Source organism: Wolffia australiana, chromosome 16, assembly GCF_029677425.1.
Source record: "Wolffia australiana isolate 7733 chromosome 16, ASM2967742v1".
In the NCBI taxonomy this organism is placed as follows: Eukaryota; Viridiplantae; Streptophyta; class Magnoliopsida; order Alismatales; family Araceae; genus Wolffia; species Wolffia australiana.
The window spans coordinates 12,894,043-12,907,363 of record NC_135850.1 but is presented as its reverse complement, the minus strand read 5'-3'; the positions used below and the strand labels follow the sequence as shown (position 1 = coordinate 12,907,363).

The 13,321-nt window shown below is 41.8% G+C and overlaps 1 protein-coding gene across 2 annotated transcripts; it reads right to left on the bottom strand.

Annotated features, from left to right (window-relative positions):
* Positions 1–7,659: 7,659 nt before the first annotated feature.
* Positions 7,660–10,945, bottom strand: LOC144713820 (transcription elongation factor B polypeptide). 2 transcript variants are annotated; one of them, XM_078588520.1, is made up of 9 exons: positions 10,846–10,945; positions 10,719–10,772; positions 10,420–10,601; positions 10,191–10,328; positions 10,035–10,113; positions 9,048–9,119; positions 8,525–8,600; positions 8,379–8,447; positions 7,660–8,020 (listed from the first exon to the last, which is right to left on the bottom strand). In XM_078588520.1, exons 3-9 carry the CDS (start codon positions 10,588–10,590, stop codon positions 7,939–7,941), a joined length of 687 nt encoding a protein of 228 aa, XP_078444646.1. In that variant the 5' UTR covers positions 10,591–10,601; positions 10,719–10,772; positions 10,846–10,945; the 3' UTR covers positions 7,660–7,938. The 2 variants fall into 2 exon arrangements, with proteins under 2 accessions (XP_078444646.1, XP_078444645.1); XM_078588519.1 differs by having other exon boundaries at positions 10,719–10,910.
* Between the last annotated feature and the right edge of the window lie 2,376 nt (positions 10,946–13,321).

The window sequence follows — 13,321 nt, the reverse complement described above, 5'->3', positions numbered from 1 at the left end:
CATAAACGTGCATCCTGCATTCCTCGTCAAACTGCGTGTTGTTCTTCGCCGCCCTGTGTTGCAACGCGCGCCGTCGATCCCGGCCGTACGTGTTGCATCAATTGCACTATGATCATTGCAATGTATTTTCTCCTATCCTCTCACCTTTAGAAGAGAAACCAACTCCCTCCTGACTATCCACTCCAGCCGTTCAGCTAACCTCCATCTTCACCACCACTAATATTGTTTCCCACCAACTCATTTTTTGGTATCCATCCCCCAAAGAGGCTTCCCCATTCTATGATCCTGGGTTCGTACTCCATAAGTAATTTTAAAGGATTTAATTGAATAATGTATAAAAGTATTACAAAAATATGAGAATAATTAGGATTAAGACTCTTTTTTCACTCTATAGTATGATTCCTACTAAAATAGTAACTAGAGTGAACTTCTCTTATAAGAAAGTTAACTTGATGAAGCACCAAAAAAATTATTATTTTTATAGAAAATGGCTGATACTTTATTTATGACTTAAGTCGAAATAAACGGTTTAGAATATCTCTATCACAAGGGAGCAGATAAAAACGTGATAGGCTTAAGCTAAGTCTATCACGAGCAGCGTCGGTGCTTGATTGGCGGGGAGGAGCATTTCTATCGGGCAAGGTTGTTTTCAAGCACTTTTACTTTGTAACCACTGGCTTTGAGAGCAGGTACTAACAGCAGTGGGACTCCTGCGGGTAATATAAAGCCTAAAAAATGAAGCCCATTTCTTTGAAATCTAAGAGATAATGTTAAGTAGTAGGCCCGGTTCACTAGGTTCTACTACGGCTGTACCCAATCAACGTCAAAATAAGAGTTTGATCCTGGCTCAGAAGGAACAAAGAGAGCTGGCACCTTTCAAAGTACCAGTGTGAACCTAATTCTTTCTTAATGTCATTGGTCAAACAATGATATGTGTAAATGTATATCGTATCAAATTAAAAATAGACCTTATCTTCATTTTTTATTAAAAAATTATAGTATTATTTATCAATCAATGCCAGATCTAAAACCTAGCCACTTGTTGGTATGCTTTCATTGTCAGGTCTAATCTAATTATTTGGAATCATTTGAGATTTTAAGGATTCATCCACTCTTGCCAAGCCACGCAACGAGGAAGGGGAAATGATAGATATTTTTATCCACATGAATTGTTTTGCCATGAACATGCTGATAACTTCCAAGGATAATGTGTCTGTGCAGATCAATGTTGGCCTGGATAGATTGTGGCAAAGGAAGAGAGTTAAAGCACATGAATGGTCATTTTGTGGACAAGTTAATTTACCTCCATTTTCTTAGTGTTTTCATGATTTTTTATCTATTTTTTTGAAAAATTCACCTTTTTATTGTTGACATTATTGTTTCCTTTCCTTTTTCTTTTCTTCTTTCTATTATTAGCTCCTTTCTATTATTAGCCCATTAGGGTTCCCTATAAAACCCCTTGTAATCTCTTTGTTTGTTAATCAAGAATTGTTCTTTCTTCTTGTCTTCATGGTATCAGAGCCCTAACTCTAACCCTAATCCGGGTTCCTGGGCTCGACCGTAGCTCCGATCTCTGGCGTTTCTACATTCGCCACGATCTTGAGCTCCTTCTCCTTCCGGTTGGCTACCTGCTCTTGGTGGCGCAGCTTCTTTCCGGCCACATTTCCGGCTTCCCGCACCGCGCTCCCTCCTCGGCTGTGCTTCTCTCTCGGCAGTGTACGCTTCCCTCTCGACCGCGCGCTCTCCTCTCGGTCGCGGTCGCGCTTCCTCCTCGACTCTTCAGCCGCGCACGCAGCCAATAGCCGCGGGCGTTCCTGCAGCCGTGTGCTCCTCGTGCGACACTTCATTCTGTGATCAAGATGACGGAGCCTGTATCGGTTTCTGGTGTGACGCCAGCATCGACGCCAGCATCGACGCCACCCAGTGTGGGTCAAACGTCAAATGCTTCGGAGGCACCTCTTGAGTCGGGGAATTGGTCGGCTTCACCTGGACCGTTTTCTCTGCCTCGGATGCCTCCAGATGGGATGTTCACCGGCTTTAACCTTCTTCAGTGGCAGCAATATGTCCAGATTACTCTCAAGGGACGACTGATGCGTCATTTACTTGAAGAAGGGCCTTCCAAAACAGACTCCAAGTACTATGACTGGCTAGACGTTGAAGGGGTGGTCCATCGATGGCTTTTGGATAGTATTTCACCGAGTATCAAGGGTGAATTTCTGTCTCTTGAGTCTGCCCGGGCCGTGTGGGAAGCGGCCCTTGACAGCCACTCCAAGAAAAATAATATTGCCACACTGTATGAGCTAGTGTATCGGGCCGCCAATCTGCGTCAAGGAGACAGGACGATCATGGAGTACAGCACAGAACTCATTTCTCTGTGGAATGAGATTGATCACTACATGCCTCCGGACCCTCACTTGGTGGATCGCAAGTACACTCTTCAACTTTGGGTTTTTCAGTTCCTTATAGGACTTAACCCGGAATATGAAGTGGTACGGGCTCAGCTTATACACCGGGAGAAAGAGCTTTCCTTCAAGGATGCGCTTCGCAGCGCGAGAATTGAAGAATCTCGCTTTCAGTAGTCCCAGACCCCGGCTTCTGCACTTGTAGCACATTCGTCTTCCTCCACGCGCTCCTCGGTGACGACCACATCGACTGGAGCAGGAGCTTCGTCTCGTGGTCCATCTACTCGGACTGAGGAATCCTCCAAAGGTGATCCTTCCCTTTTCTGCAATTACTGCAAAAAGCGGGGTCACTCCAAGGAGACGTGCTTTAAGCTTCAACGGAAGCGAACACAACAGAGCAATCTTGCTACGGTTGCACCTTCTGTCAACCAAGTACTGATGCCTGGTCAAGTGCCTCTATCCTATGGTCTTCTTCCAAGTGGAGCGTCTTCGGCGAGTGCTTCTCTTCCCGGCTTTACACCTGAAGAAGTGGAACGTCTTCAGCGATTGCTTGACCCTCCAGTCGTGGGCTCGTGCTCTCTAGCTAACGCGGGTATGTCCACCATTCCTTCTCCTCCTCCTTCACCATCTCCGTCGTCATCATCATCCACTTGGCTTCTTGACTCTGGTGCCACTGCCCACATGACACCCAATCCTAGAGCTTTTGTGACCTATGAACCCGTTTCCGGCTCCTCCAAAGTAAAAACAGCTTCCGGTGATCTTCTCACTGTGGCTGGGATTGGTCATGTGTCTCTCTCTCCTTCGATAAACCTCACTAAAGTCCTTCATGTTCCACGGCTTGCTCATCATCTTCTTTCTTTATCCCGCCTTGTTCGTGATCTGAACCAAGATCTTACATTCACTCCTAGTACCTGTTTTTATCGTGATAAGGTGTCGGGGAGGACGATTTCCATTGCTGAGGAGCATGAGGGTCTCTATCTTGTTCGATCTCCTTGTCTCCTCGATGTTGCTGCCGCTGCAGTTCCCCTTCGTCTCATGAGCGTTTGTAGGCTTCTCCATGGGCGCCTCGGCCATCCATCCTTTGCTACTCTTTATCTTTTATTTCCAAAACTTTTCCAAGGCCACTCTGTGGACCGCTTTGTTTGTGATGCTTGTCGAATTGCTAAACATCATCGCATACGATCCTATTTCTTCTTCCCATTTGACGACTCCTTTTGCTCTCGTTCACACCGACGTGTGGGGACCCTCCCCTGTTCATAGCACGTCCGATGCTCGGTGGTTATGTATATTCATTGATGACGCTACTCGTTTCACGTGGGCCTATCTCTTGAAAAATAAATCAGAGATCTCCCTTGTTATTCCTCAGTTCTACTCTCTCATTCAAACTCAATTCTGCACTTCTATTCGTCGCTTCCGCTCCGACAATGCCCGAGATTATGTCAATTCCACGTTAAGTACTTTCTTCCAAGAAAAAGGCATCATCCATGAAACCACATTTCCTTACACCCCCTAGCAAAATGGAGTTGCAGAACGAAAATTTCGTCACATTTTTGACATGGCTCGGAGCCTCTTATTTCACATGCATGTGCCAAAGTATTTTTGGGCTGAAGCTGTCCTAACTGCCATTCATCTTCTCAACCGTCTTCCGTCTCGCGTACTTAACTACTCTACTCCCATTGATTGTCTCCAGCATTCCTTCCCCAACATTTCTCTCCGAACCAATCTTACCCCTCGTGTCTTTGGGTGCGTTTGCTTTGCTCCTAACCACCATCTTGGTCGTGACAAGCTTGATCCTCGGGCCATCCAATGTGTCTTCGTCGGCTATGCTTCTACTCAAAAGGGTTATCGATGTTATCATCCACCCTCTCGTCGATTTATTGTCACCAAGGATTCTACCTTTGACGAATTCACTCCGTATTACCCCTCTTCTTCTCCACCTTCTCCTTCTTTACCACCTCAATCAGATCCCCTTGAATTTCTTATTCTTCCTAACTCATCTCCCTCGTCACCAGTCCCAAGTCCTTCCTTGCCTGTTCCTCTCGAAGAGCCTCCATCTGATATTCCCATGAACACCTTGTCCTCTGATCCTCTGCCTGCACCAATCCCAAATCCACCTGTCCTTGCTAAAGATCCATCCTCTGCTTCATCGAACCCTCCTGCAGAGTCCCCATCGGATCCCTCTATCCCACTATGTTGTGCCCCTTTACCTATACGCCGTTGCCCGCCAGAAAAATGCTATGGTATCACTCTTGCTCGTCGCAAGCCTCGTGTTCCTCCTACCCCTGAAGTTCCCTCATCCTCCTCATCCACTCCTCTTGAAAATCCTTCATTAGCACTTGTGTCTTGCTCTCATCCTTCTCCATTGTATCCATTAGCCGCATCCATCTCATCTCATCGTCTTTCCCCATCCTACCACGCTCTTCTCACCTCCCTTGACACTATCTCCCTTCCAAAGACGATGGACGTAGCCCTCTCTCTTCCTCATTGCCGGGCAATGGAGGAGGAGCTACAAGCACTTGCTCTAAATGACACATGGGATCTGGTTCCACTACCGCCGGGAAGCACTTGGTTGGCAGTCGTTGGGTTTATGCTGTAAAGCACAATTCCGACGGCTCTATTGAAAGGCACAAGGCACGTGTTGTGGCGCAAGGGTTCACCCAACAATATGGCATTGATTATCAGGAAACGTTTGCCCCTGTGGCCAAGATGAACACTGTCCGGATTCTCTTGGCTCTTGCCGCGATCGGGCTGGATATTGCAGCAATATGATGTCAAGAATGCTTTTCTTCATGGTGATTTGACTGAGGAGATCTATATGGCCTTACCTCCTGGATATGCCTCCTTAGTGCCGTCTACTCCGAGTTCAGTTGTTTGTCGCCTGAAGAAAGCGCTGTACGGTTTGAAGCAATCTCCTCGTGCTTGGTTTGGCCGTTTTACCATGGCCATGAAGAACTGGGGATACCGTCAGTGTAATGGAGATCACACGCTTTTCTACCGTCATTCCACGTCCGGGGGAGTGGCTATTCTTCTCGTGTACGTGGATGACATTATCATCACGGGTGATGATACGGAGTCCATTACTCAGCTGGCTATGTATCTGTCGTCGGACTTTGCCATACGTCATCTTGGCCCATTACGATATTTTCTTGGTATTGAGGTGGCTTATTCTTCGAGTGGGATTTTCATCTGTCAACGGAAATATACAGTGGATCTTCTTTGCGAGCTGGGAAAGGAAGACTCCAAGCCTATTTCGACACCGATTGATGTGAGTCATTTTGGTGCGGATGAGAATGAAGATCCGGCTGAGCCTGGACAATATCGAAGACTTGTGGGCAAACTGCTCTATCTCACCCACACCCGTCCCGACATTGCATATACAGTGGGTGTTCTAAGTCAGTTTATGCAGAACCCTCGAATGAGTCATCTTCATGCTGCCCATCGCCTCCTCCGTTTCTTGAAGGGCACCATTGGCCGTGGATTAATGTTTCGTCGTCATAGTGGTCTGCGTCTAGAAGTCTACACTGATGCCGATTATGCAGGATCTGTGGTTGATCGTCGGTCGACCTCTGGGTACTGCACCTTCTTGGGAGGCAATCTTATTACTTGGAGGAGTAAGAAACAGAAAGTGGTCTCTCGATCAAGTGCTGAAGCGGAGTTCCGTGCCCTTGCGCATGGTCTTTGTGAAGCACTTTGGATTACCCAACTGCTTCGTGAACTAAGGTGTCCGGTTTCTTCCCCTGTTCAGCTGTTCTGTGACAACAAATCGGCTATCAGCATTGCTCATGATCCCGTCCAGCATGATCGTACAAAGCACATTCAGATCGATCGACATTTCATTAAAGAGAAGCTTGAGTCGGGAAATTTCTGCACGCCATATGTTCCGTCAGCTGAACAGCTTGCAGCCATCTTCACCAAAGGGCTTCATGCCCCTCGGTTTGAGGAGCTCTGTTCCAAGCTGGGTGTGGAAAACATCCACGCTCCAGCTTGAGGGGGAGTGTTGACATTATTGTCTCCTTTCCTTTTTCTTTTCTTCTTTCTATTATTAGCTCCTTTCTATTATTAGCCCATTAAGGGCCCTTTCTATTATTAGCCCATTAGGGCTCCCTATAAAACCCCTTGTAATCCCTTTGTTTGTTAATCAAGAATTGTTCTTTCTTCTTATCTTCATTTATGTTATGGAATTTAAATCTCATCTCGGTGATATTTTTCATTCTCAAATTTTGATTTTTTTAATAAAAAAAAAATTTGAATGGGTCAAGCAAGGATCAAGATTACTTGTCCGTAAGGCAAATCAACCAGAATTCTAAGGTAAGCAAATAAAGGGGGAGGGGTTCAAATTGGTTGTGAAATTTCACTCTCTTAGCGAAACACCTCCCCAATAGTCTTACTTTTTCTACATTTTCAAAGGTCTCGTATGTCAGATTTCGACCATGTTTCAGTAGGTTTTCTATATACTATTTAGTAAAAATTAGGCCCAGTCTCTTGGTGGATTGACCCAGAAGAGAACTGTAAAAGAAACTCCAGTTTTGCCTAAATCAAAGGTCCCCAATTTCTTAATCGTGTATCTTGTTTGGGGCATTTTTACATCAACATCATTATTTCAAATCCTTGATTATATAAAATCGAGAATATTTTATGAGAATTGCTGTAAAACTTGTCTAAAGTTTTTTCTTTTACCAGCTTTTCCATCTGTGGGTTGACCTTATGACTTCTTAATGGTAACCTTTTGATCAGGGAGTTTCTTTATAAAATTGAAGTCCTGCTGTAAATGCACTTGATGATCTCTCCATCATACCTTTTAACTTGAAACTAAGACACTGGTTTATGTAATCCAATAGATTGAGCAGGTATACAAATTCATCTATTTTGAAGCAACATCTCCCAACAAAACAGTTGCACAAGGCGTTGGAGATAATGTATTAATGACGTGACTTGAATTTAATCCTTTGTCAGGTAAGATTATCAATTGATGTTATGGAATATGAGATCAGGTAAAAAGTTCTTGGAACCTGCATAAATCCTGTATTAAAATTCTAAATTTTAAAACATTTTGTATAATAACTATGAGTACATACAACCTTATCATGCTGCACGGTCCACATAGAAACCCTCAATTATATTGTAAATTAATCAACCACTCCATTAAGTCTAGATTAAGAGGCTTTAAAGCTGACACATAATATATTTTCATCTTGTTCAAATGATTTCTTTTATATAGTTGTTTTCTAACACAACCATGAATCTTTAAAGACGTAAATTCATAAAAAAATCTAAATTCCACATTCGTCAATAAAAAAAATCTTACACATTTCACAAGTCAATTATACTTAATAATTTAAAATTCTCAACTCATGAAAGTGATGAACCATAAGCAGCTTTTCCCCTCTGAGATTCATCTTTTACAAACCATATCATCATAGATAGTCATCTTTTGAGAGAGATTTTGTGTGTGTGAGAGAGAGATAGCTGCAGGGGAATAACAAGGTAGAAGTTGGATGGAGACAACACAGATAGTTCAGATCCATGCTATCAACTGCTACAGTCCTCGAGAGGGCTGCTTGGTCGACTTGGAGCTGCTACCAACTGGGACCCTTCCACTGATTCCGATGCTCGCCGGCCTTCCACCATTAAAAATGGAAAGAGAACCAGATGAGCAACCAAGGCTCAAATTTTTTGCCAAAAGTAATAATATCATCTTTTATGGAACAACCAATTAGATTTCTTTCCATTTTCCATCTATACATCTTTTTCTAACCCAAAGAGTTTGCCTCAAAGTCTAGAATAAATTGATTCATTGGGGGACTATGTAAGCTATTCAACCTTTTGACCTTTAAGAGACAGAGACGGAAGAAGTGCTATTTATATTGGCTCTCTCCTTTGGGGAGATCTACATATATTTAAAATGAAACTATTCTAATTTTAAAAAAGACATAAATACCCCTGATAGCAGGTTAGGGATCCTGTCAGAATACATACCTCTGCGGGGCTAAGGCCTTTCTCTGGGTCACATTTTTTCTCATGGCTGCATGCATTCTTGCCTCATGGCTGCATGGGTTGGGAAACTTGATAAACTTTGAGTTGCAAATTAATGAAATCATCATATTTCTAGCACATTCTCTCACCTCTTCATGTACTCAAGTTTTGCCTTCTTCATAAGGTTTCCCTTCACCCCCGAAACGCTGTAGCTCGACCCGCTAGCTGTGGAGGAAGAACAAGGCAGGCCCACATGGAAGGGTAGTCTTTATTTCTATGCATAAATTAGGATGCAAATGAAGACGGAGATGAAGATATGGATATGAAGATGAAGATGAAGATATAGATGAAGCTAGGGATATGGAGATGGAGGTGGAGATGAAGATGAAGATGAAGATGATAATGGAGATGAAGATATGGATATGGAGATGGAGGTGGAGATGAAGTTGACTTTGAAGGTGAGAATGGAGATGAAGATGAGATAGAAATGAGGATCGAGAAGGAGAAGGAGATGGAGATGAATATGAGGTGGAGGTGAGGATGGAGATGGAGATGAGGTGAGGATGGAGATGGAGATGGAGATGAGGATGGAGATGGAGATGAAGATGAAGATGAGATGGATATGAGGATGGAGACGGCGATGGAGATGAAGAAAAGGTGAGGAAATAACACCTCCGGAGAACGGCCTTTTATTGCTGACAGGGGGTTTCTTGTCGACCACTTGAATCTGTCGGCTTTGCTTCTCTGCAAACCCAAATATCAACATGACTAAGAAGCAGAAAAAAGTGTTGGAAATCATCAAAGATAGGATCAATAAAGCTTGAGATCAAGAAAAAGAGAAGAAGATATCAAGTGTAGAATGTGATAGAAATAAGTGTGGGAGACGGGTGGAGTCTTCTGCTGTGGGAGCGAAACATGGTAGAAGAATCGAACCATAAAAATCTTAATTACACGGTCCCATCTTCCCTATGTTATAGGAAGATGAAAAATCTAACTCCAGAACATAAAACCCCTCAAAAATGGGAACAAAATTGCAAATCCAGCCGACTCATACCACTCCCCCGAATTTGTAACCAAAAAAAGCAAGAACTGAATAATTATGGACAATGAAAGTAATATTATTCCAGTAAATACGCTTGAAGTTAAAAGATCTCAGATTGTTAGAGTAAGAAGACAGATATGGGCACTTGTGGATTTGGTTCAGATCCAAGCAACTGTTGAAATGGAAGAATCAAGAAAACAAACTCCAAAAATTTACAACGATCTTAACTGTAGGTATCTTATGAAGTACGTTAATACATTAAAATGAAACTAACAGCACATAGCACATGAGGAGTTCCAGAAACACAGAAACCCAAGGAACAACTACTGCAGATCATAGGTGATGAAGCGATGCCAAACAAATTGGTCTCAATAAAATTCCAGTTCAGTCGGCTTGCTAGTGATAGGGCAAAATGTAAAGATTTAAATTTCCAAATGAGATGAAAGAGATTAAATGGAAGCGCATGAAGGAGATTGCTAGTGATAGAATAACTTGCTTTTTACCCCCATATCTATGTCATTTATTGGTCAAGTTCTGGAAGTTGACATAAAAGATGAACTTCCTAACAACATTCAGATAAATCCACCGTTGACATGAAAAGATGAAGGTAAACTGACTTTTCTCCTCTTCTGCATATCTTTGTTTCAGCTGCTCCGCAATTTTCTTCTGAGCTTCTTCCCGTTCTTTACTTTTTGCCTGCGTGAACAACACAGTTCAACCCTAACCATAATCAGACGGTGAATTTTAAGACCGTCAAACTGCGAGAATGATACCTCATACAGTTGGTTCCACTTAAACTTCACGTTTTTCTGCTTCATTCTCTTCATCACCAGGTTAACGCTATCAGCTCCAAAAGCTCGCTCATAAAACACCTTCCACAATGGGTCTGTCACGGCGCTCAAATCTCTTGCCTGACGAAAGAAAAACCCAAATTTCGATCGTTATATACGCCGTGGATATCCAAACTTTGGAGATATAAGTCAAGATTCAGAGGTAAATTACAGTGGATCTCTCGATGTGATCCAACTGTTCGACTGTGCAATGCGGCAGGATTTCGTTAAGAAGGCTGTTATCCGTCTCCCCTACGTCGCCGATGTACCTGACGTTGTCGATAGCGGTCTGCACGCAGAGGCTCACCAGAGATGGAGGCCGCCATCTTCTACCTGACGTCATCTCTTTCAAGGCTGTAAGGATTCCCCAAATCTCTCAGAAATTACAACCAAACACAGGAACCGGCCAATAATCGAAGCAAGATCAACGAAAAATCAAATCTTTCTTCGATCCAGCGATGGATCTTTTACCTGGTCGAAAAATCGAAAATCCCCGATCAGAGCAGATTCTCGGTATTAACTAAACTGTGAAAATTCAAACCGATAGAATTGATTAAATCGATCAAATCGATGAAATCTGCAGCTGGGGAGAGCAGACCGTCGCCTCCGATCCGATCATTCTCTTCGCCATCGCGTATCCTCGCCTTTTCCCCACTGGAGGATAATTTCTGAGATACGAACACCGCGAGGCAGTCTAAACAGTCGGTCACCGTAACGGTTTGGCACAAACGGGACGGGCCAAACCGTCCCGTCCGACGTCCAGATATTTCAACTTCGTCCAAACCGTTTCGTCGAGGGATTCGTCCATTGAAGAAAATAATCGTCTGCGTACCAACTTTCCCAGTTCTGTCTCCTTCGAAGAAAAACTGTCCCGTCCCTCATCCAGGACGAAAAAACTCACAATAAATTTTTTAATATACTTTTCAAAGTTTTTTAGGAAAATATAGAGGAGAGAGACAGCAGAGGGACATATGTGCAATTGCTTTTGGGGGCGTCAGTTTGAGGGACTTTGATGCAAAAAATGTTAAAGAATTGATTATGTCCCTCCAGATGGGATGGTTTTCTTTATAGTTACTTGTACTCCTACTAAGGCCATTTCTGATTATACTAAACAAAACATAATAAAAATTATTTAAAATATTTAGTCAGATATACAAAAAAAAACATCCACAACTGATACCCGATATTGTGACCCTCCAATACCAGATATCAATACCAGATATTGGTACTGTTGAAACTAGAGTCTGATATTTTCATATGTTATTCAAATCTCGGTCTAGGCAGATATCAGATTTTACCTTCCAATATCCAGTTCAGCATCCCTCTCAATCTCAACATTCAATATCAAATTCTAGATGGGAGAATGTTGGGTTCTATGGCCTTAATTGTTATGAAACCATAGCAATTAATGTAATGAAAGACTATGAATGGAATTATAATGACACTTAAGAAACTAATGATCAAATCACATATGGATAGATTGAATCCTTGATTTATTGGTTCCTTGAGTGATACTTGTTAAGCCCCCACAGTGTGCAACCTCTAGATGAATTAACGCAATCCCTATCATGTCAATTCTCCATTTTGGCAAGTCTAATTTTCGCTGAACCATCGTCGTTACGCTGTCCAGATTGTATCAAGAATGGTGAAGAGAAAAGTCATAATGGATAAGAATGGTACGGCCATGAGAAATTGTGACCCAGATTAATTTGAGTTAGGACCTTCTCCAATTTATACCTAATAATAATTTTGCATAAAACTCCCTAAATTTTAAGTATATCTTCCAACGTCCAAAATACATTTGCATGTAATCCTTTTTGGCGCATGTAATCCTTTTTGGCGCACGTATCAGTCTAGCTAATGACTACATGACACAATAACCTTTATTGGCCTTCTAATTTAATTAAATATATCATTGTACAGGTTATTAAATCAATCATTGATTGAATGCAATCGATACGTCAACTTTCCAGCTTGTGGGAAGCCAAGCTATGCCTTGTACTATAGAAGATACAAGATGTATTGACTCATTGATGGAACATTTTTGTCACTGATTACCATCTAGGTATGATCCACTTGATGCTCCTAGGATGAATTAAGGTATGGTCAATTTCAAACCCTAGTCGGTCATTTGAGTTAATAATATGTGATTGAAAATCATCAGAGAACTCTTCTCTAATATTCTACTTGAGTTGTTTCCTCCTATACTAAGGGTGTATTATCCCTTCTAGACCACTTAATCATCATTGTGAACTTCTTGTCATGCCCAAACTTAGAAATTTTAGAATTCGATGAATAAGAATACACAAGTCATAGTTAAAGTACAACTCATCCATCCACAAGACATCTTTAGTGAATCAAGTTGAAGGGCCACTTACACAGCTGTGACGCGAATATAAATCTGTTTGAAAGTTTGTTATAATACCATTAAGAATTTCTATGGATCAATGCAGTGAAAATTTTCCACTAAATCATACCCTTCATCTCTCGTTAATGTCTCCACACTAATGATTATTCATCATTTGAGTGATCGGCCATACTTACCATATGAATGATTCTAGATATTGTAATTTCATCCATATACTTTTTAATGTTCTTGTTTTTAAGTATACTTAGAATAATAATATTTTGAATATATTCTTAAAGACTAATAATATATGTATTACGATCGCATCATAATTCACTGCAAGATAGACCGCACTTATTATATGAGTGAAACTAGGTAGCAGCCATTCTATCGAGATACTTTGATATCCTTGTCGAGTATACTTTGAATATGAATATTACGAACATATGCTTAAAGACTAGTGATCTTCATACTATGATCACCTCATAATTCACTAAGTTGGATCATGTATTCAATGACTTTATTGTAAACATCAAACACACATTGTAAGGAATATATTTATTAATGAACTATGAATGAGATATGGACTGTGTGTTTGGCTTGCCGATTACATATATTTCTATCATGGAACACTAGATGGAAGGACCATACAACAACATAGTTAAAAAAATGACTAATAAATCAAAAAATTGATGAGATTGAGTGGGACAGACAGATATATGCATGT